Here is a 22,268-nt window from a genome sequence, read left to right as displayed (position 1 = left end):
GAAAAAGCGGCACAGACACCTCGAAGGTTGGCGCCAGTCTACCGGTTCTTATCGCTTCCTCTATCATTTATCGCAAGTTATCCGCTATCTCCCAAGACCCTGTTACTTCTCGAAATACCGGAATAAAAAACAATAATAAAATAAAATAAAAACAAGAATAAATAAATAAACCCCTAAAAAAAACACGATCTCATTCTGCATGTGCATTTATGCTAATGAATGCGTGCGCGGCAGGTGTGACAGGTGAGGGTCGCGTTCCGCAGGGAGGGGGGTGGGGGAATGGGGTGAGGGGAGGTGGGGGAAATAGGGTTGGGGGACGGGGTGAGGTGGGGGGGAAGGAGGGTTGAGGTGGGATGAATGGGTTTAGGGGGAGGGGGTTGAGGTGGGGTGGGGTGGGGGGAGGGGGAACTAAATCCTCACAGCGGCGGAATCACACGCAGACCGGAAGACCCAAATCGTTTTATTCCCCCCCACCCCCCACCCCGTCGTCGTCAGCGTGCATGCGCGCTCGCACACCCCACCTGACACCAGTACCGCTCATCACGCTCACCTATGGGTCGCCCCCCCCTCCATATTCCCCATTTTCCCCCTTTTCCCATCCTCCCTCTCCCTCCCCCCCTCTCCCGACTCGCCATCACCCCCGCTCCTTTCGCCACTTCCGGATTAGCGGTCTTGTCGTTTTGTCCGACGTATTTCGGTACAGATTATTTTCTTTTTTTTCCTTCTTTTAATATTTACTGCCTCGCTTGCTTCTAAGCCCCTGTAGTTCGCCCGCGTCTACCTAGGCCTAACATCCCTTGAACCATAAACCCCATTAACTATTAACTAAGACCTATTACTAATTAACCACAAGCATCCTTCAGAGACGCCCCAACCATACAGGAAAAAAGAATACCATAACCACTAGCCATTAACAACAAACCTTCCCCCATGCATCCTTCACAGACGCCCCCTACTTTACGCACATCACAAAAAGGGGGAAAAAAAGGACAAGAAACTCACCCTAATCTTGTGTCTATTAAGCGCATCTCGATCTCCCGAGTTCTTAGCGTTGCCGAGGAAGAGGTGTGGCAGGATCTCCACGGGGAAGCCCAAGTCATCGAGGGGGGTGTCCCTCCCGAGGCTGGAGTCGCACGCTCCTTCCACGTCCTCCTCGGCCTCCAGGCACGTGATCCTCAGACTCTTGAAGCCCACGATCGGCGGCTCGTTGGGCAGCGCGCTCTCGCACCACTCGGGAAACCGTGACCGGAACTCCTCGAAGCCACCTGTTGGGGAACGGGGGAGGATTAGACATCGAGGAAGTAGAGTAGGAAGGGTTGGGGAGGATTGGGTGGGTGCGGGGATTAGGTTGGGGGAGGGAGGGATTAGGGGTTACGATCTGGGAGGGGGTTGGAGGGCGAGGCGAGACATGGTAATACATAGGGTTAAATGTTTACATATCTTTGGAGGATCATTTAAAAATACGTCGGTCATTTTCTGATCCTCTTTTGCAAAGGTATTCCTTACAAGAGAAAACCGGTGTAACTCTTCGTTCCATCACTGTAAATACAAAATACACACACACACACACATACACACACACACACACACACACACACACACACACACACACACACAACCTTAGCTCAAAACGCCCCCATCCTCTGTCCACATCACATACACGCGCCCACACGCCCCGGGGCCACGTCGCGCAGCAAACAAGATGGGCGGAAGATGTCTCAGTCGGAGGTCCATACCACACGAAACGAGACTGACCGACGGCGCCCCTACAACCGGAAACTTGCGGCCGCCGCTTGACCAGTCCGGGAAATCTCCGCTCGGTACTGGTGTACTCTGGCTGCGCGGCGACGGTCGGTTAGGTGTACTCCCCCCTGCCTCCTCCCCCCTTGCCTCCTACTCCTCCTGCCTCCTCCCTCCTTGCCTCCTACTCCTCCTGCCTCTTCCCCCCTTGCCTCCTACTCCTTCTGCCTCCCCCTGCCTACTGCTTACTGCCTACTGTCTCCTCTTCTCCTCACCTCCCACTGCCTTCTCCTCCTCCTCCTCTTCTCCCCAGTCTTCTTTTTTCCTACTCCTCTCTCCCTGCTTCCTCTTCTCTCCCTTTGCAGTCTGCTACTCCTCTACCCCCCCCCCCCTTGCCATTCTCCTTAATCCACCTCTTCTCCTCCCATTCCCCCTCCTACTCCTCCCTCTGGTCTCCCAAACCCCGTGGGCTGCGGTGCGGAGGAAGGCCTGAGCAAAACCTTCCTCCTACTGCTCTTCTTCCTCATCATCCACCTCCTCCTACTCCTAGTCCTCTTATTCCTCATCCACCACCACCACCACCTCCTCCTCCTCCTCCTCCAGGCAGACCGGCGACTGACCCTACCTCATCCCTTCAGTTTCCTCGACTTCTCCATCGCCAAAATCTCCACCCCATCCTCCGTCCTCTTCCTTCCTTCCCTTCCCCACCATTTCCCCCCCATCAACCCGGCCACTGTGAGGGAGTGAAGTGTCCCTTTTTCGCCAATATGAGGAAGGCTCTCTCATCGTGAGGCAAAACGGTGAGGTAAAGTGGGTCTACGGCGGCCGAGTGTCCAGAGCCTCGAGGCATACTTTGTTTACACCCGAAACTCTCCTCTCCTTCTCCCCATTCTCTCTGTCCTGACAAGCGGGGGAAAGGAGAGGGAAAGGAAGGATAAATAGAGGAAGGGGAGGGAGGGAGGGAGAGGGAAAGGGAAGTGAGAAGAGAGAGATAGCAAGAGAGATTATAGGGAGAATAGAGAGAGAGAGAGAGCAAGAAAGATTATAGGGAGAATAGAGAGAGAAAGAAAGATAGAGAGAGAGAAGAGATAGAGAGAGAGAGGAGAGAGAAGAGAGAGAGAGAGAGAAGAGAGAACAGAGAAGAGAGAGAGACGATAACCACAACACCGACAACGGCAGCGGCACACGTGGGCATCGACCAGGGCAGCACGTGGCCCCAAAATCGGCGAGTCGAGCGTCCTCCGTCCCGCTGCCGACTCCTTGGCCGCCGTGGAGACAGCGCGGGGAGGGCACAGGAATGTAGCGCACAGGCGCCTTCCAAGTCCGCAAATGACGTCACACACACGCACACAGCCAGCCAACCATCAACAACAAAGAAAATTTCTAAAAACATTGACACAACAGGCCATCTGGCGTTTTCTTATCCCCCTCCTTCTTCCCCATGCGTTGATCTCCGCACATGACAGCACCTCTTTCGCACGCACGCACGCACACGCACACACACACAGACACACACACACGGGTGACAGCACCACCTCCACCACACACTCCCGCGACCACCACAAGAAACAGCGCTGGAATCTGCCCTGGACCATCAACCTCCAGTTAATAGCGGCTTTAATTAAGCTAGCGGAGTCAGAATGCCCCGCTGGCAAATATGGCCAAGCCGTAAAAGCAGATAATCAAACAAGAGAAAGGAGAAGAAGGAGAAGAAAGAAATAAGAAAAAGACTCAAACTCTCCCTGTGGCAAATAAGCACTTCGGACCCACGGCTTGGCTAATGACACCTCACTTGTTGCGAGGAAACAGCCCGGCTTGGAACAATGGGCAGTTTTCCTTGTTGGAGACGTGCAAACGGTACACATGGACAGTAACTACGTACAAGAGAATGCACGACACACAAAAAGCCTACTCCCCCTCCTCTCAACCTCCTTAATAGCGTCCTTATTACTTCTCGGTTCCAGATTCCACGCTGGCACTTTCTCAACCACACCCAGAGAAAGAGAGAGAGAGAGAGAGAGAAAGAAGAATAGAGAGAAGAGGAGAGAGAGAAGAGAGATAGAGAAGAGAAGAGTCGAGAAAGATTGTGGAAAGAGACGTCGGACAGGCTGGTAAGAACACTGTGGAGGAAACAGCGGATGAGAGAGAAGGGAGTTTCTTGTCGGAGAGTGAAGAGAAATGCAGAGATGAGTACTTAGAGTGATGAGATGAGAACGTACGAGAGCTACGCAGCCGAGTCACCTAGGAGCATTCTCGAGAGAGGAGACGATGCACGCAGAGCGGGAGGCTATGATGAGTAGAGATCTGACGATCGCGATCGAGAGAGAGAAGCAAGAGCAGAGACAGAGACGAAAACAGACAAGACAGAGACGAGCAGCAAGAGAAGCACGGGAGAGAGAGAGAGAGAGAGAGAGAGAGAGAGAGAGAGAGAGAGAGAGAGAGAGAGAGAGAGAGAGAGAGAGAGAGAGGGTCCTCTACCCCTTCCCGTTTGAAAAGGAACAGTTGGACGATAGAGGAACCTTTTTCAGAGAGGGAGAGGCGAGGGAGGAGGAAGGAGAGGGAGGGAGGGAAGGGGAAGGGAGGGGCGGAGGGGGAGGCGCAATGATAAAAGCTCTCTTTGCTCTTTGCACTAATTCCGGAGAAAGAGCTTCGGGGAGCGGCGGAAGGAAATTCCGGGCGACGGCAAGACATCCGTACTACACACTACTCCACCCTCATTACCGTATTAACTCCCGACCGCTAAATGATAGTCGCCGACTGCCTCGACACGAGGACATGTACGCGGCCTCGTATGCGCACACGCGACCACGCGAACGTACACACTCACACGTTACTTTCCACACCTGCACGCACACAAGCATACACACATAAGTGCCCGAATGCAAGGGGCGGGCGGGCACTGTCTGGCACTGGCGGAGTTGCGGCTCTGAATGGTGTTCCTCGCGAGAGGTGGAGGACCGCCGGACGCAGCACGCATGGCAACCAGAAATTCGAAATAAAATGGGAGAGGGAGAGGAAAAAATGCTAAGTGCATGGCAACATAGCAAATGCATGGTTGTACCCACCGGACTATCCGGTCCCTCATATTCGAGCACACGATCGCGGGCGCGCGAGCGCGCCACGCCGAGACTTGCATCACGAATCCGCGAAGAAAATTGTCCAAATAAAGACAAAGAGTGGCCAGGCTGAGGCTCGCATTCCAGCACACCCGCCAGCTCCACCGCCCCCTCCCCGTGCACGCCCACCCCGGCCGCCCACCAGCCACCCACAGTACATGGAAATGCCGAAGGAGGGTCGTGAGGGCGGCCCGCGCTGTGCAGGAATGCGAGGGAGGGAGGGAGGGAGGAGGGAGGCCGCGGAGGGAAACGCCGCGGAGGGAAATGAAAAGGTAAACAGGCAAATGGGAAGAGCAAACGCGCGGGATGAACGGCGCGTTGTGAGGCGCGGGCGCTCAGGTGCAGCGTGTGAGTGAGGTTTGTGCGGCTCAATGAGGGAGTGTGTGAGGGCGCCGCTATGGGGCTGAATGAGGAGCCGAGAGGAGAGAACTCAAAGAATAGTTTATGTATGAGATAACACGCATCTTGAGGCGGGGCCTCCCTCCCCCTCCCACCTCGCGCCTTCAAGTGCCCCTCACCTGCGTGTGAATGACTGCATGGCAAGAAGTTGGAGAGAGAGACAAAAAATAATAAAATAAAAACAAGTTCGAAATAAATAAATGCCTACACAGGGATGTACACACACGCTCACACCTACGTATGTACGTATCCATACCGAAGCATTTGCACGACTCGTACGTGTGAATGGTGGGGGGATGTGCGTGTGCGCGCGCGCGTGTGCGGAGCGGCCGCGCCAGCCTGCAGCCAGACATAATTACTCACATTCCTTCACGTCCCACCAGGCTCCTCTTGAGCTGGCCACGGTCATGCTCCTGCTCGTGGCGGTGGTGGCGTGGCGGCGGTGGCGGGCGGTGGTGGCGTGGCGGCGGTGGCGTGGCGGCCGCGGTGTAGTAGTGTAGTGGTGGTGTGGTGTCGGTGTGGTGGTGTGAGAGCGAGCGGTGGCCGGCGGTGCAGCGGCGGGAGAGGGCCGCCCTGGGCCACAAGGGAGCGACGGCGGCGAGCGACCGTCCTTTTAGCAAGTGCCACGGGTTGCCGCGAGGCCTTCCGCCGTCAGGCACTTTCATGGCTGGCGAAACTCCGTGTGCTTGGGTGGCACTCGATTACATTTCTTTTTCAATACGCAATTCGAAACGAGCAGCACGCTGTGTGAGACAGAAGGGGAAAGAACGAAAGAAAGAGAAAGGTAGATTAATAGATAGATAGAGAGACCAATTCGGATTTTCTAGGGCTTATCCTGCACCCGATACCCGGTTCAACCACCAAGTACCCGTTATACTGCTGACGTCACCATTACCCGGAGTAGGGAGTGGGAGGCGGATGGGGAAGATGGAAAGAGGAGGGTGAGGGGGAGGGGAGTCTAAAGAATATAAAGGAATAAAGAATAATAATAACAGTAAAAAAAAATATTACAAAATTCAAATCCTAATTAGAAAGAAACAAATGAACCTCGCTTGGGCTTAATAACGATCCCGCAACAGGAGAGTAAAACAAATAAAATGGAATGAAGAGAATAGAAGAAAGAAGAGAAAAGAGAAAAGAAGAAGAAGAAAAAAAACGCAAAGTCAAACCCTGAACGGAAACGAGTCTACGAGTCTATGGATCACGCTCGATGCCCAGGCTAGCTTAGGTTGCAGGGATTACGTGACCTCCCTTCCCCCTCCCCTCCGCCCCCCCCATACCCCTCTCCCCTGCACCCTCAGCTCTCCCCTGCCCCTCTCCCCTGCTCCCTCAGCCCTTTCCCCTCTTCCTCTTCCCCTTCACCTTCCGTTTTCCCCTCCGAAAAGGAAGGGGGGATGAGAAGGAAGGAGAAAGGAGAAAGAGGAAGAGGGGAAAGGATGAACGAGAAGGAAGAGGTAGGAAGTGAGGGAGAATGGAAGGGGTGGAGGGCGCGGATTGTGGAGGGGAGAAGGGGAGGAGGGAAGGAGTGGGGGGGGGGTTGTGGATCTCCTTAATGCGTGAACTTGTCGTAGCCTTGTCAACCGATAGCCTTGTGGTGCGGGAGACTATCGCAAACTGCTACTAAACACGGGGAGGGGGGTGAGGAGGGGGAGGGGAGTCCCTTACTATGAGGTAGGAGGATAGGGAGGTTGAGAGGTGGGGGGGGGACCACTATTATCTCAGGGGGTAGGGGGTAAGGGATTAGGGGAAAAGGGGGCTCGTTATGCAACACCTTTCTGCAACGAAGCTTTACCTGAAACTGCCGTGTTTGTAATCAATCGACCTCATTAAGGAATGAATGAATGCCGTCCACTGATTTGCATATCACCTTCTTTGAGAAATATAAAGATCCTCCGAGAAGTATACATCTCACGTCTTTCGCGCAGTTTATAGCACGTGTACAACCCGTCTTTCCGTGCACAAAGACACTAGCATCCACGAGCAATTTAGCTGCAAGACTTCTTGATAAACCGACGTCATTTTATGCACACACACGCCTCAGTAACAACCGCGTGTCGTCAGACGATTAAAAAAAGAAAATAAAAAAAAAAAAAGAAAATAAAACACGAACTAAAAATAACATAAATAAAAATGCTGCTGCACGGCAACACTGAAATCAATCTTCAATGACATTTATAACAAATTCTCGACCATGTACAACGACCATCTATCATTAGCAACCATCAACTAAACGCTCAACCTCCTCCCCTATCCCCTCCCCCCTTCACAACCGGACCCGGACAGCTGAGCCAGCTACAGGTGATCAGGTGTTACGGGACTTCATCCAGCTAGCCCTTACGTCACCCAACCACAAGGCTCAAGTTCGCTCGCCAATGCCGTCCTGCTGGTATTTTCCTTCCATTCATATAACTAAAAAGAGGGGGAGAAGGAAGGGGAGAGGGAGAGGCAGGGAGAGAGGGAGAAAGAGAAAGAGAAAGAGAGAGAGAGAAAGAAAGACAGATGGAGAAAGAGATAACGCGAGTAGGGGTGCCCGTTAAACCCCTATCTTCTTTTTTTATATAATTGTCTGCTGGTTACTGCACCCAACAAAAACCTATTCGCAGGAGAGGCCCGAGGACGTGACTACGCGAGACAGCCGTTCCGGACGTCGAATGAGGAGGCGAGAAAGACGAAGAAAGAGAAGGAGGAGCAAGAAGACGAGAGAGAATGACAAAAAAAGGAAGGAGAGATGAAGAAAAGGCAATGGCCAGACCACGCCCCCATCCAAATCACGTGTTTCAATACGCCCATCTCCATCGTTGCAAGATTTTCTCTCCAGGAGACTCAATACAAGGTGTATTTCACCTGTCCCGTCAATTCTCAGGTGCCATTAACGACATCTCGCTGACGCCCAGGGGAGGGAGTCACCTGGACGGGACGGAGGTTTTCGTGGTACCTTGGGGAGCACCTGGGGTGTTGGGGACGTGGGGTTAGGGGATAAGAGGGGAGGGTGTGTGTGTGTGTGTGTGTGTGTGTGTGTGTGTGTGTGTGTGTGTGTGTGTGTGTGTGTGTGTGTGTGTGTGTGTGTGTGTGTGTGTGTGTGTGTGTGCATGTGAATATGCGTGGGTGCAAGTGCGTGCGCATCCATGCATGCAAGAGCCATATCTCAGAAACCCCTTATCTCCCCGTTTTCCCCACAGGCGCCTCCCGCAGCGAAGCCATCGCCACCAGCAAGCGACTGCACAGAAGCGTACGAACGTGATAAACTCCGCGGACCGCCGAGAGAGTAGCAGCAGGTGCGCGGAGATGCAAATGGCCGAGAAGCTAGATTATAACAAAGCTCCCAATTCCGCCCACCTGTGTTGCACCTGACGCCGAAGGGGAGGCCTACCCCGGTGCAGGTGACGCGTGGATCCCCTCAATGCTACATGGCTTCCCTTTATTCATCAATAACTTTTGTATGGATGAATAGAAGTGTATATATATATATATATATGTTCAGTCACTTTCCATCTGCCTCTCTCTCTGCCTCTGCCTCTCTCTCTCTCTCTCTCTCTCTCTCTCTCTCTCTCTCTCTCTCTCTCTCTCTCTCTCTCTCTTCTAAATGATTAAATATACTTGCATCTATCTTTCGGGCGACGCACATTTCAATGCAGTTAATGAGACCCGCTTAATTGACTTCTACAGAATCTACGCCCATCCCACAGGTGTACGCGTCCCCCTATCCCCCCTTACCCTTCCCCCTGCATCCACACGTGCGCGGATACATGCGCCAGCGATGCCACGGAGACGCTACCCGACCCCCCCCCCCTCCGTAAAATCCTGCGCCTCGCCCAAAAGAAAAGGAAAAAAGAGAGATAAATAGGAAAAGAAAAAAAAGGTGTTCTTGCGTCTTGGTCAGAGGCGAAGACAAAGGCGCGGTTGTCCACTAACACAGGTGTGTCTGGGGGGGGGGGGAGGTGGAGAAGGCGGGGAAGGTGGAAAGAGAGGAGGGAGGGAGGGAGGGTTGGAAGGTGAAGAGAGGGAGAGGGAGGGAGGGAGGAGGAAGAGAGGAAGAGAGGAAGAGGGAGGAGGGAGAGGGAGGGAGGAAGGGGGGGGGGCGCAAAATACATGACTCACAAGATACACCTCTTAGTGTGAATGAACGTGTATGAATGGGCTAAAGTGAGTAAGGGTGTGAGCATGTGAATGAGTGTGTGTGTGTGTGTGCGTATGTACATATATCCGCACCTCTATGTACGTATCCTTGTCCTTGTAATATGTACACTTTTATACCTATGCCTGCGTGCCTCTTCTCACGCCCGGGTTTCAATTGTTCTCAAAGACAAACACTTCGAGAGGGGCCGAGGGCGAGGGCGAGGGCGGGGGTAGCGGAGAGTGGGTGGGTGCGGCGCGAGGGCGGGGAAAGGGGTGGGGGGGGAGGGTATCTATCTATAAGGATGTGGGCGTTGTATGTCGTGGATCAGGTACGGGCGTGCGTGCAAGGGTGGAAAGGAATCGGAACTGGTCATGATATTTTATTTTAAAAATAATCATTGGCAAATAAAAAAAAAGTCTGCCATTGACGACTAAATTCAAAAGACGTTTTCAAAATCACCGAGGAGGGAAAGAAAACCATAAAATATAAGACAAGAATGAAACAAGAATAAAGAAGAAGAAGAAGAAAACAAGAAAAGAAAACGAAGAGCGAAAACGACACTCCGCGGCGGCAGCGCGTAATGAGTACGATTCGGAGCATCCTCCCCTTCCTCTTCCCCTCCCCTCCCTTCCCCTCCCCTCCCCTCCCTTCCTCTTCCCCTCCCCTCCCTCCCTCCTTCTTCCCCTCCCTTCCCCTTCCATCCCCTCCCTTCCTCTTCCCCTCCCCTCCCCTCCCATCCTCTTCTCCTCCCCACTCCTCTCCCCCTCCCCTCCCTTTCCCCTACAACCCCTCTATCCCCTACCCCATCTCTCCTCTCCCCTTCCGCTACAACTCCTCCGCACTCCTCTCCCTCCCCAACAACCCCCCCTTCTCCTATCCCCTTCTCCTATCCCCTTCCCCTACATCCTCCCTCACCCCTTCCGCCACCCCCCCCCCCCCACCCCGCCCAGAAAGCCCCAGTAGACGACCCCTTCCGGCCAGAGCGCAGCAATTGACTCCAATATGACGGGCGACGAAGGGGCCAATCACAGGTCATGTCGGAACGCTCGACTTGAAGGCGACGTGTAGGGGAGGGCGGGGGGGAGAGGGCGGGGGGAGGAAGGAGGGAGAGGGGAGGAGGAAGGAGAGGGCGGGGGAGGAAGGAGGGAGAGGGGAGGAGGAGGAGGAAGGAGAGGGGAGGAGGAAGGAGAGGGGTGGAGGAGGAAAGGAGGAGGGAGAGGGAGGAAGCTTTGCTAGTCCAAACAAACTGAAGCGACGTTCCTCCTTTTATCACACACACACACACACACACACACACACACACACACACACACACACACACACACACCACACACACACACACACACACACACACAAAAGATTCCACGGAAGTACCGCTTACTGCAAGTAAAATAAACGAATAGATAAAACACAGGCAGGAAGCGAAAGAGAATGAGAAAAAGGGAAAGAAACAAAACGAGAGAGAGAGAGAGAGAGAGAGAGAGAGAGAGAGAGAGAGAGAGAGAGAGAGAGAGAGAGAGAGAGAGAGAGAGAGAGAGAGCGAAGCCAAACTCATTCGTGCGCGAGAGAGAATGAATGAGCGTGTGTGAGTGAATGCGAGTGTGTAGGATGTGCGTTCGAAGAGCGGGGTCCAGGTGCATCACAAGTGCTTGCAAAGGTGAGGGGGAATGTGAGGGGAGGGGGGTGAGGGTATGGGGGAGGGGGGGAGGGTATGGGGGAGGGGGGGTGAGGGTATGGGGGAAGGGGTGCGGTGAGGGTAAGGAAGAAGATAAGGGGGAAGGGTAAGGGAGTGGGGTGGGTGAGGGCGAGGGGAAATTAAGGGGGAAGGGGTGGGGTTAGGGGGTGGGGTGGGATGAGGGTGAGGGTGAAGGGAGGAAGGTGAGGTGAGGGGAAGATAAGGGGGAAGGAGTGGGATCAAAGGCAATGTGAGGAGAGGGGAGGAAGGTGGGGGATCGGTGGGGATGGAGGAAAAGGAGGAGGAGGAGGAAAGAGGGAATGGGAGAGGAGGAAGATTTGTAAAAGGTGGAACGAGGAAGAAGAGAGGGAGAGAACTCGAAGAAGTAGGGGGAAGAAAGATGAGAAAAAGAGAAAATGGGTAGTAGGTACAGATGATAAATAGCTGAAAAGAGCAAAGTGAAAAAAGGGAAAAGAAAAAAATGAAAGAAAAGTGGAAAAAAGAAACAGAAAAAAATGGAAAAAAAGAAACAGAAAAATGGAAAAAAAGAAAAAATGGAAAAGGAAAAAGAAAAGGTGGAAAAAAAGAGAAAAGAGAAAGAGAAAAGAGAAAAGAGAAAGAAAGAGAAGAGAGGAGAGAGGAAAGGAAGTAGAAGCATCGTCACTATTCATGGACACGAATCGAAGGCGCCGACGAGACTCGGGCCCCGGGACACCGTGTATGAAAGGGGGGGGGGGGGGTAACGGGGGGATAACGGTGGGGGGGTAACTGGGGTAGGTAAGAAGGGGGGGGAGGGCGTTGGGGTTTGCGGTGGGGGGGGGTTAAGTAAATGTTGGGGGTTGGGAAGAGGTAAAGAAAAGAGAGGAGAGGGGGTAGCTAAAGAAATAACGAGAGAGAGAGAGAGAGAGAGAGAGAGAGAGAGAGAGAGAGAGAGAGAGAGAGAGAGACAGAGAGAGAGAGAGAGAGAGAGAGAGACAGAGAGAGAGAGAGAGACAGAGACGAGAGAGAGAGAGAGAGAGAGAGAGAGAGAGAGAGAGAGATAAGGAGAAAGAGAAAATGGGAGCCAGAAACAACCCCGGAGTGTAGATAAGACACTACCCCGGCCAGAGCTCTACCCCTGCTGACGAAGGTGGGTGCGGAATGGGCGTGCCGCCTACCCGTAGGCCATGGGCGGGGAACGACGCCCACATCCGAACCCACGAATCACCTGGGAGCTTCCAACCAGGTTTCCAGAGGGAGGGGAGAGAGGCAGAGGGGAAGGGAGGGGGGGGTTATAAAGGGAATTGGGGAGGAGGGGGGAGAGAGAGGGTGGAGGAGGGAGAGGAGGATGGGGGAGTGAGAGTGGGTGGAGGAGGGAGAGAGGGATGGTGGAGGAGGGAGATGGATAAGGGAGGAGGGGAGAGGGAGATGATGGGTGGAGGAGGGAGACGGTGGGGGGTGGGGTAAGGGGGAAGGCATGACAGAGCCCGGGGCCACAACACCTGGCCACCGTCTCATTCACAAGTCAGGGTCTCCTACACGGCCTGAGAATGAATGAGTAGCGGGCATGACGTGGGGGGTGGCAGGGGGAGGGGGGAGGGGGAGGAGGGGGGGAGGGAGGAGGGAGATGAGGGAGAGGAGGAGGGGGAGGAGGAGGAGATAGGTGAGGGTGGGCTGGGATAGGGGGGTAGAGGTTAATGGTGGTGTTTGGGGAGGTGGGGGAGGATGAGGTACAAGGGATGATCGGAGAGTGATGGAGGCAGAGTGTGGGAGAGAAAGACAGATGACGAATAAAGAAAGGAAGAGAAAATGACTGAAGAACAAATGCAAATAACAAAGAACACGAAAATCGAAAACAAGTACAGATATTACACATCAGACAAACTCGATAACGTAAGGGAGGAGAGGAAAGGAAGGAGAGGAACGGAGGAGGGAAAGGAGGAGAGGAGAGGAGAGGAGATAAGAGGAGAAAGGAAGAGGAGAGGAGAAGGGAAGAGATGAGAGGAGGGGAGAAAAGAGACGGGGAGCTATGTAGAGAAGATAAGAGAAAAGATAAGCGAAGAGAGGGAGGAGCGAAGAGGAGGGGGGGGGGCGAAGAGAGAAGAGAGGGAGGCGAGAAGAGAGGGAGGCGAGGCGAGGAGAGAGGAGAATGCAAGGAGAGAGGAGGGGGGCGAGGCGAGGAGAGAGGGAGGCGAGGAGAGAAAGAGGGAGGGGAGGAAGGACGAGAGGAGGGGGGGAGGCGAGGAGAGAAGAGAGGGAGGGCGAGGAGAGAAGAGGGAGGGGAGCGAGGAGAGAAGAGGGAGGGGAGCGAGGAGAGAAGAGGGAGGGGAGCGAGGAGAGAGGAGGGGCTATAGCGAGATATACGAAACCAACTTTTACATGCAGGTACCATCACCCAGACACGTGATGGGGACCACAGCATCCAGGTGAGGAAGCTACACAATTTCTTCCCCACAAAGTCAGCCTACAGATCGGGGCGGTGGGGTCTGGGGGTGGGGGGGGGAGGTGGGAGTAAAGGTAGGGTGGGGGGGTGTCGATTGCATTATGTTGTATTCTACACTGATTGTTAAGAGGGGAAAAAGTTACATGTTTTTTTTTCTTAACAAGTTAATGGGTTATTTTGTTTGTATACAAAAGACGATGGAATATATATTTACATATATATCTCTCTTTAAAATGGAAATGCATTCTCATTCAGTCTTTCAAATCATCCACCTTTTTTTTAAATTATATCTATCTTACAACAAAACACGCTAGAATAATTTTAGAAAAAAAAAAAAAAAAAACAGATCTGATTCCCTATCTCATATCCCTCCCTTCTCACCCCCACCCCCCATCCGTCACCTCCCCTCCCACTTCCCCCTCCCCCACCTCTCCGTCCTATGTCCTGACCAAGGTAGCAGGCTTTTTTAAGTTTAAGGTAAGGGGAATCTCGCGACCCACGAAGGGAGGGGTGGGTGGGCAGGAGGGAGGGGGAATAGGGAGGAGGGAGTAGAGGGATAGGGAGGGGAAGTAGGGGGAGGGAAGGGAGGGGAAGTTGGGAGGAGGGAAGGGAGGGGAAGTGGGGAGGAGGAAAAGAGGGAGGGGGTGGAGAAAAGGTAGATGTTGGGGGAGGTAAGAAGTGAAGAGAGATAGGGGAGAGATAGGAAGGACGAAAAACAAAAACAAAACATAGACACAGACAGATATAAGAAACTGAAACAAATAGTTAAACGGAAAGGCAGGGGGGGGGGCGGGAAGAGGAAGGGTAGAGGGAGGGGCAGGGTTGGCGAAGCTGAGGAGGAGGGAAAAAAAAAAACACGACACACCAAGAGCACAATTTTACAACATTACTACAACCAACATACTAGACGCCGAAAACCGGTTAAGACGCGCTACGGTTCCCATTACGCCAAAAAAGGCTACACAATACGCTGTACTGATCTCTTGGCACTCACGCCCACGGAGTCACTCACAAGAAGGAAAAAGGGGGAAAAAAATATATAAAAAATAAGACATAATTCACAAGTAAAATCATACAGAACGCACAGACATACAAACATTTTTTTAAGGCATAGAGATAAGGAGGAAGAAATGAGGACATAGGAGAAAGAGAGTGGGTGGGAGAACGAAAGGGATGGAGAGAGAGTGGGAAGAAAGAGAGAGAAAGAGAGAAAGAGAGAAAGAGAGAAGAGAGAGAGGAGAGAGAGAGAGAGAGAGAGAGAGAGAGAGAGAGAGAGAGAGAGAGAGAGAGAGAGAGAGAGAGAGAGAGAGATTCCTTTCTCTCTTCTCTTTTGTTTGTATATATATCTCGTCTCTCTTCCTTTCCCCGTCTCTCGAATCCCCAATCCCTCATTCCTCCACCTCTCTCTCTCTCTCTCTCTCTCTCTCTCTCTCTCTCTCTCTCTCTCTCTCTCTCTCTCTCTCTCTCTCTCTCTCTCTCTCTCTCGGGCCCGCGCTATCGATCCACACCGCTGAGTCAGACCTTGAAATGTACACACGCGGAAACACACACACGCACACAGCAGCACACACGTACACAAAACAAAAACACCCACAGAATACAGACACGGACTCGGTATACAAATTACAAAATGTTATTTAGTTTTCACATGTTCTAGAATATCGTTAATAATATCTATTTCTTATCCTTTTATTGCATATCCGTATAGGAATGGGAAAGGAGGAGGAGGGGAAGGAGGAGGAGGAGGATGGAAGGAAGAGGGGGAGGAGGAGGAGGAGGTGATGGTGGAGGGGAAGGAGGAGATTGAGGAAGAGGAAGAGGAAGAGGAGGAGGAGGGAAGGAGGAGATTGAGGAATAGGAGGAGGATGGAAGGAGACCGGAGAAAAGAAAAGAATGAAAGAAAAAGGGGAGAAGGGGAAAGAGAGGAGAGTAAGATTATAAAATGAAAGAAAAGACGAGAGGGAATGGAGAGAGAAAGAAAAACATCGATAAACAGATAAACAGATAAATAGATAGATAGAGAGAGCGCAGGGGGAATGAAAACTGTATGCAAATATATTAAACGTAGAAAGTGTTTCTAGAGGAGATATGAATCACAAGATCCACAGGAATGTTTTAGAATGTATATGTACACGTGTGTGTGCATGGGTATATGTGTGTGTGTGTGTGTGTGTTGTGTGTGTGTGTGTGTGTGTGTGTGTGTGTGTGTGTGTGTTGTGTGTGTGTGTGTGCATGTGTATATGTGTGTGTGTGTGTGTGTGTGTGTGTGTGTGTGTGTGTGTGGTGTGTGTGTGGTGTGTGTGTGTTAGTGTGTGTGTGTGTGTGTGTGTGTGTGTGTGTGTGTGTGTGTGTGTGTGTGTGTGTGTGTGTGTATGTGTGTGTATGTGTGTGTATGTGTGTGTGTGTGTGTGTATGTGTGTGTGTGTGTGTGTGTGTGTGTGTGTGTGTGTGTGCGCGTGTGCGTGTGCGTGTGCGTGTGCGCGCGCGTGCATGCGTGTTTCTGCATTTGATTTTTTTTGTGTGTTTTTGTATGTATGTGCGTTATGTACGCACGTACGTATGTATGTATGTGTATATGTACATATGTGCGTGGATAGGTATATGCAAGTCTGTTCATGTGTACGTATGTATAGATGTGTGTGTAACGTGTATGTGTCTGTGTGCGTGCGCATGTGTGCATCTATATCTAATAATATCTAATAATGTATACCAAAGTATTTAAATGTATGTAATCGAGTCTGTACATCTGTATAGGAATGTGTATATGCGTTGTGTGCGTTTGTACATGTGCGTGTAATGAGAGGCAACGCAAAACCTGGATCTTGAAATACGATTTGGTGTGGAAGGGATCAAGGGGGGGGGAGGGGGGAGGGGGGAAGGGAAGACTAGAACCACTGTGCTTGCAAGGTTCACCCCCTCCACTACCCCCTCCCCCCCCGCCCCGCCCCACGAAGTTCCATGACGCTTAACCCTTTAGTATCTACTGGTGAAGATCCCCCCCCCCCCATTCTCCTTCCTCTCAGCTCCCCCCCCCTACCCCCTCCCAGCATCCCAACGACACGGTTGGTTGACCGCAAGACATAAATGAGATTTTTGGATATTTGCCTTTGCCGCACATTCTCTCTCTCTCTCTCTCTCTCTCTCTCTCTCTCTCTCTCTCTCTCTCTCTCTCTCTCTCTCTCTCTCTCTCTCTAATCATCAACACGAAAAAAAAAATTAAAATGAATATAGGAGACAAACACAAAACAAAAAAATAGACCTTCCCCTTTTACACAGCCACCATCTCAAAAAATCGAGTCGAAACAAATATAAAACAAATGGAAATTTCACATTAATATGTACAAAGGGGGGAGAGGGAGTTCAGATGGGGAAGGGGGGGGGGGCGGGCACACGGCTAGGTTATCTAGTGTGGAAAGCTTATTTGGTCGCTATGGCAACAGCGTCGACGATCCCATGCATGGGGGAGGGGTGAAGGGAGGGGAGGGCCCCTTCCCATACCTCGACCCCTTTGACTGGACTTCGAAAATTGTATCGCCTGCCCCCCCCCCCCTTCACCGTCTCTCTCTCTCTCTCTCTCTCTCTCTCTCTCTCTCTCTCTCTCTCTCTCTCTCTCTCTCTCGGTACACCCTTGATATAATGGGTATGTTCATTCATCAGATCTCAGAGTAAACCTTATCGAATGGGTGCATATCGCCTCCGACAGTCGAAGAGAAAGGAAAATGAACAAATGAGAGAAAAATCTAAACAGGAAAAGGGCAGATTAGTAAGCAGGAAGAGAGAGAGAGAGAGAGAGAGAGAGAGAGAGAGAGAGAGAGAGAGAGAGAGAGAGAGAGAGAGAGAGAGAGAGAGAGAGAGAGAGAGAGAGAGAGAGAGAGAGAGAGAGACCAAAAACGAAAAGAGGTTAGCCTACCAAGAAAATAAAAAACACGATAGATAGCAAAAAAAAAAGCGAAAGGAAAGGAAACAGACGAAGGAAAAGGGGAAAAGAAAACCCAAAGAGAGGGCAGAAGGAACGGGGAAAAATCCAAAGAGAGGGAAGAGGGGAAAACCCCAAAAACAGTGGAGAGAGAAGGGAGGAAAGACCCCTAAAATAGTGAAGAGGGAAAACCCCAAAGAGATGGGAGTGGGAAGACGGGAAAACCCCAAAACAGTGAAGAGGGAAGAGGGGAAAACCCAAAGAGAGGGGAGAAGACGAGGTGGTGGAGAGGCCGGCGGAGAGACCTGGAGTCGCGCATCCGTTGCTATGGTGTCGGGAAACCTGGAGTCGCCCATGATAGTTCTCACGCCTACAATGCATCCACGCCGCGCCGGTGATAAGGAAGGAAGGGGGGAGACGAGGAGGAGGAGGAGAAAGAGAGGGGGGAGAGGAGGAGGAGGAGGAAGAAGAGAGAGGGGGAGACGAGGAGGTAGAGAGAGGGGAGAAGAGGAGGTAGAGAGAGGGGAGAAGAGGAGGTAGAGAGAGGGGGAGAGGAGGAGGTAGAGAGAGGGGGAGAGGAGGAGGTAGAGAGAGGGGGAGAGGAGGAGGGGAGGAGGAGGAAGAGAGGGGAGAGGAGGAGGAGGAAGAGAGAGGGAGAGGAGGAGGAAAAAGGGGGAGGTGGAGGAGGGAAAGGAGAAGGGGAGAGGAAAAGGAAAAAAGAGGGGAGAAGAGGAGGAAAAAGGATGAGAGAAGGAGGGAAAATGGAGAGGGATAAGAAAATGGGGAGAGAAGGAAGAGGGAGGAGGAAAAGGAAGAGGGAGGAGTGGAAAAGGAAGAGACAGGGGGAGAGGAAGTAGGAGGAATGGAAAAAGAGAAGAATGGAGGTGGGGAGAAGGAAAAAGGATGAGAAGAAAGATAAAAGGAGGGAGGGAGGGAGGAAGGGAGAGGGAGGAGAGAGAAGGAGAAGAGAGGAGAGGAGGGGGAGAAGAGGAGAGGAGAGAGAGAGAGAGAGAGAGAGAGAGAGAGAGAGAGAGAGAGAGAGAGAGAGAGAGAGAGAGAGAGAGAGAGAGAGTGGGCGTGAGATGTAGGTAAGAGGCATAACAGAAAGGGAAGAAGAAAGGAAAAAATACAGAAGAATGAAAGAAACAGGGTTTCGGGAAAGGATGAAAAGAGATGGAAAGGACGGGAGACCAACGAAAGGAGGGGAAAAGTAAGAGAAATAAATCACGAAGAAGGAAGAGGCGAGGAACGAGGAAAAGATTGGAGAAGGAGGAAGAGAATGATATTATATATATATATATATATATATATATATATATATATATTATATATATATATATATATATATATATAGAGAGAGAGAGAGAGAGAGAGAGAGAGAGAGAGAGAATGGAAAAGAGAGGGAAAAGAGAGTGGGAGAGGGATGGAAGGAGAGAGGGAAAGAGTGGGAAAGAGAGGGAGGGACACACACACACACACACACACACACACACACACACACACACACACACACACACACACACACATACAGAAATCAGCTCCTGCATCAGCAAGCACCAACGCTCGCCCTCGCCCTCGCTCGTCCTCGCACCTGTGTCCAAATGTGCCATACTCCTCAGCACTCGAGAGCACCCACCGCCTCCGAGGGCCCTGCCGCATCCAGCACCCAAGCAACCCTCAGGAATGTGTAAGCAAGCACCAGAAGCCCGTCCTCCTCCCCTCCCAAAGCACCCCCATCCCTCCCTCCTCCCCTCCCGAAGCACCCCCCTCCCCCCTCCCTCCTTCGCAAGCCAGCAACACAAACGCAAAACCAAATCAAGACAAGAATGCAACAGCTCCTCGGGCACGCGCGTCTGTCCTCCCCGCCGCCGAACTGGCCTCTCGGAACCTGCTCCACGGGGCCCGCCTTAACACCGCCCCCGGGCTCGTCTCCATGAGGTCTGCAGGATGCCTTGGGTACCTGTTTCTTGTCATGCTCGCTGGGGGTAGGGTGGACGGGGGAGGTCGAGGTGTGGGGTGGGGGGGGGGAGGTCGAGGTGGAAGTGGGGGTGGAGGGTCGAGGTGGAAGTGGGGGTGGAGGGTCGAGGTGGAAGTGGGGGGGAGGTCGAGGTGGAGGTAGGGGTGGAGGGTCGAGGTGGAGGTAGGGGTGGAGGGTCGAGGTGGAGGTTGGAGGGGGGGGGGTACGTGGCCTGGGAGATGGGGTAGGGGGGAAAGAAAATGGGAAGGGGTAGGGGAAGGAGAAGGGAGAAGGGGAAAGGGAAAGGGAGAAGGGTGTAGGAAGAAGTATGAGGTAGAAAGGGGGAGAGAGAGAGAGAGAGAGAGAGAGAGAGGAGGAGAGAGAGAGAGAGAGAGAGAGAGAGAGAGAGAGAGAGAGAGAGAGAGAGAGAGAGAGAGGGTGATGGAAGAAAAAGGGAAGAGAGGGGGAGGAGGAGAAAAAGAGGTTTTCTAACTTTGCGAAATGGACTTCAGAGAAAAATACAAAAAGCCCCACGTGCCAATTTAGCATGCGGTGTTGTGTACATTGACGCCCTCGATTTCGCTACGTGGTGGCGGTTTAGCTATCGGCGTGGGACTGAATTCTTGAAGCCCTCCCTCACCCCCCCCCTTCTGAGGAGGTGCGAACCCCCCTCTCCCTCCTCCCTCCCCCTTTCCCAGCTACCTCCCTCGCCACCACACACACTACTACGCACCGAGGAACCTTGCAAAATAAAACCGAACTGGTGCCACCCCCGTCCTCCCAGGCCCTATTGAAGCCGTGACAACCACCAGCGAAGACGGACAGACCCTCGTAGACCAAGGAAACCCCCCCTTTCCTCCCTCAGTAGGCGAAAACCAGGGCGAAACAGACCCCCACAAGCAAGCCGCCTCACACCAGCCCCCGATAAAAAGGAACCTTGGATCAGCAGGCGTGGAGTGCTAGCCGTACTAGGGTATTGATTGTGTGGGCCAACGCTGGCTAAGTCACAGGCGGCCAGCCAGCGAGCGCGCTCCAGCCGGGTGAATGGGACCCGTTCCACGATTCTTCCATTTAACCAATGCCAACACTGGGTCACGACGGAAGCCTCTCTTGACCACTTCCCCGCGCAGGTCACCGTCTGCCTCTCCCCCCTCCCCCAACGGCACAAACGCCCTGCTCCCCCCAACGCCCCTTCCCCACTCCAATACAGCCGCCGTTGACCTAGTGGACCAAACTGTCTCGTTGTTTACATCTCTCTCCCGCTCTCTCTCTCTCTCTTTCTCCCTCTCGCCCGAGCTCCCGACACACGGCCGTATCTGCCACTACAGTTTGATCTCTCATCTTTATTCCATTGATTAATCTTGAATTTCGTCTCTCATCGATATAGGTTAACGACGCTTATCAAGCTAGTCCCCTTGTCTCGAACTGGCGGTGTTTTTATCTTATCTCGTGAGTCTGTCCAATACGAATAACGATCCAGACCTACTTTGCCTGAACAAGCTGTAGTCGCCCCTTTGTAGCAGGCGGGATGGGGAGGGGGGAGGGAGGGCTGGGGAATGGGGGAGAGGTATTCATTCACGCAGCGTGAACAACACTGAGATTATGAATGAGACATTTTCCCCTTGCTCACCAGCGGGGCTTCAAGGCACCGAGGGGTAAATTAAGGGCATCCGTTGTGGCGCTGGGGAGGCCCTGACGTCAGGCCCTGTCGTGTTAGGTCTGGTTATCCTCGAATGGCGTGGGGAGTTCTTAAAAGAGGTAATTTAATGACCTTCAGAACTATCGAGTCGTGAATGGGATTGTTAGTGGGTCTGCGGGGCGATAATGGCAGTCTTGGGGGGAATGTGACTGTGACACTGGCGAGGTCCAGTGCCATGTCCCCTTCGCAGGACGGCGGAACAGGAAATAGGAGTGACAGAGGCCGTGGCACTGCGAATTGCGTACCAGCGGCCCTCGACCCGAAGAAATACCCAATGGGTTCTTACCTGATAGGCAGTGTGCGATGCAGCCCTCCTGGTTGAACTTCCTGCAGAGGATGGTCATGAGTGTGGGCATGAGCGGGTTGCTAGCGTGGGCGTGGTCATAGAGAACGATAGGGACACACTGGTGGAGCCTGGCGAGCCGATCTCCGCCGTCAGCAGCCAAGTGCCGCACGACCTGAGGCAAACTCAGCTTGCCCGAGGCCAGGCGCCGGAGCATCAGGGAGGGGAGGCCAACACTCACGGCCCCGCGGATGTGTCCTGCTCTGTAGTCGTCGGCGCCACGGCAATCTAGCATCAGTATCTCCTCGACTCCATGTGCCCGCCGCAGCACCTCACACAGCTCGCCTGCCTCCACCACCGGTGCGACGCTTCCACCACTCATACTGCCACCACTGTATCCTGCTGCAGCCTCACCATCAATAGAAGGCATGGCGGCGCATGGGCACGCTTACAAAACTGCTGCGCCCGATCTGCATTTACTACAACTCACTGGAACATCAAGTGTCAAGCACCAACACCAACAAACACTTCCCAAGCACAGCTCAGCGGCACGTCTTTACTCCCTGCAGTCCTACCACCATCTGAGCTAGCAGACCATTGATGAAAACGTCCCTAGTACGGAGCGCCTACGTCACCGTCCCCCAATAGCCAGTAGCGGCGCAGCAACTCGTGACGTCGACCAATCAAAACCTCCCAAGGAGTATTGCGGGCTCACTACCAATGGCAGCGCGTGAAAGCGACCAATCCGGACCGCTCTACTATGTGACGTCAGAATTATCTCTAAAAGGAAAAGCATTACCAAAAAGCGCGGGAACGGGAGAAAACATGAATCAATCTAGCCTAGAGTAATTTTGTACATCACGATTGTTTCTCTTCACCCAGGGGAGCGTAACAACCAGGGGAAAATACCTATTACCCATCGTCGGCAGAAACTAAGACGAATA

General features: G+C 52.7%; 1 protein-coding gene across 1 annotated transcript in view; it reads right to left on the bottom strand.

Moving 5' to 3' along the window:
• Positions 1-21,918, bottom strand: part of LOC119583844 (dual specificity protein phosphatase 7-like) — a 52,750-nt gene extending 30,832 nt beyond the window's left edge. Inside the window, exons 1-2 of the mRNA XM_037932575.1 lie at positions 21,328-21,918; positions 1,003-1,265 (exon numbers count right to left, since the gene is read on the bottom strand). Coding sequence (XP_037788503.1) covers positions 1,003-1,265; positions 21,328-21,754 — 690 coding nt within the window. The 5' untranslated portion in view covers positions 21,755-21,918. The remainder of the gene's footprint in view (positions 1-1,002; positions 1,266-21,327) is intronic.
• Positions 21,919-22,268: the final 350 nt, after the last annotated feature.

This window comes from Penaeus monodon, chromosome 2, assembly GCF_015228065.2.
Source record: "Penaeus monodon isolate SGIC_2016 chromosome 2, NSTDA_Pmon_1, whole genome shotgun sequence".
Classification (NCBI taxonomy): Eukaryota; Metazoa; Arthropoda; class Malacostraca; order Decapoda; family Penaeidae; genus Penaeus; species Penaeus monodon.
The sequence above is the reverse complement of the archived record's forward strand: the minus strand, read 5'-3'. Positions and strand labels throughout refer to the sequence as shown.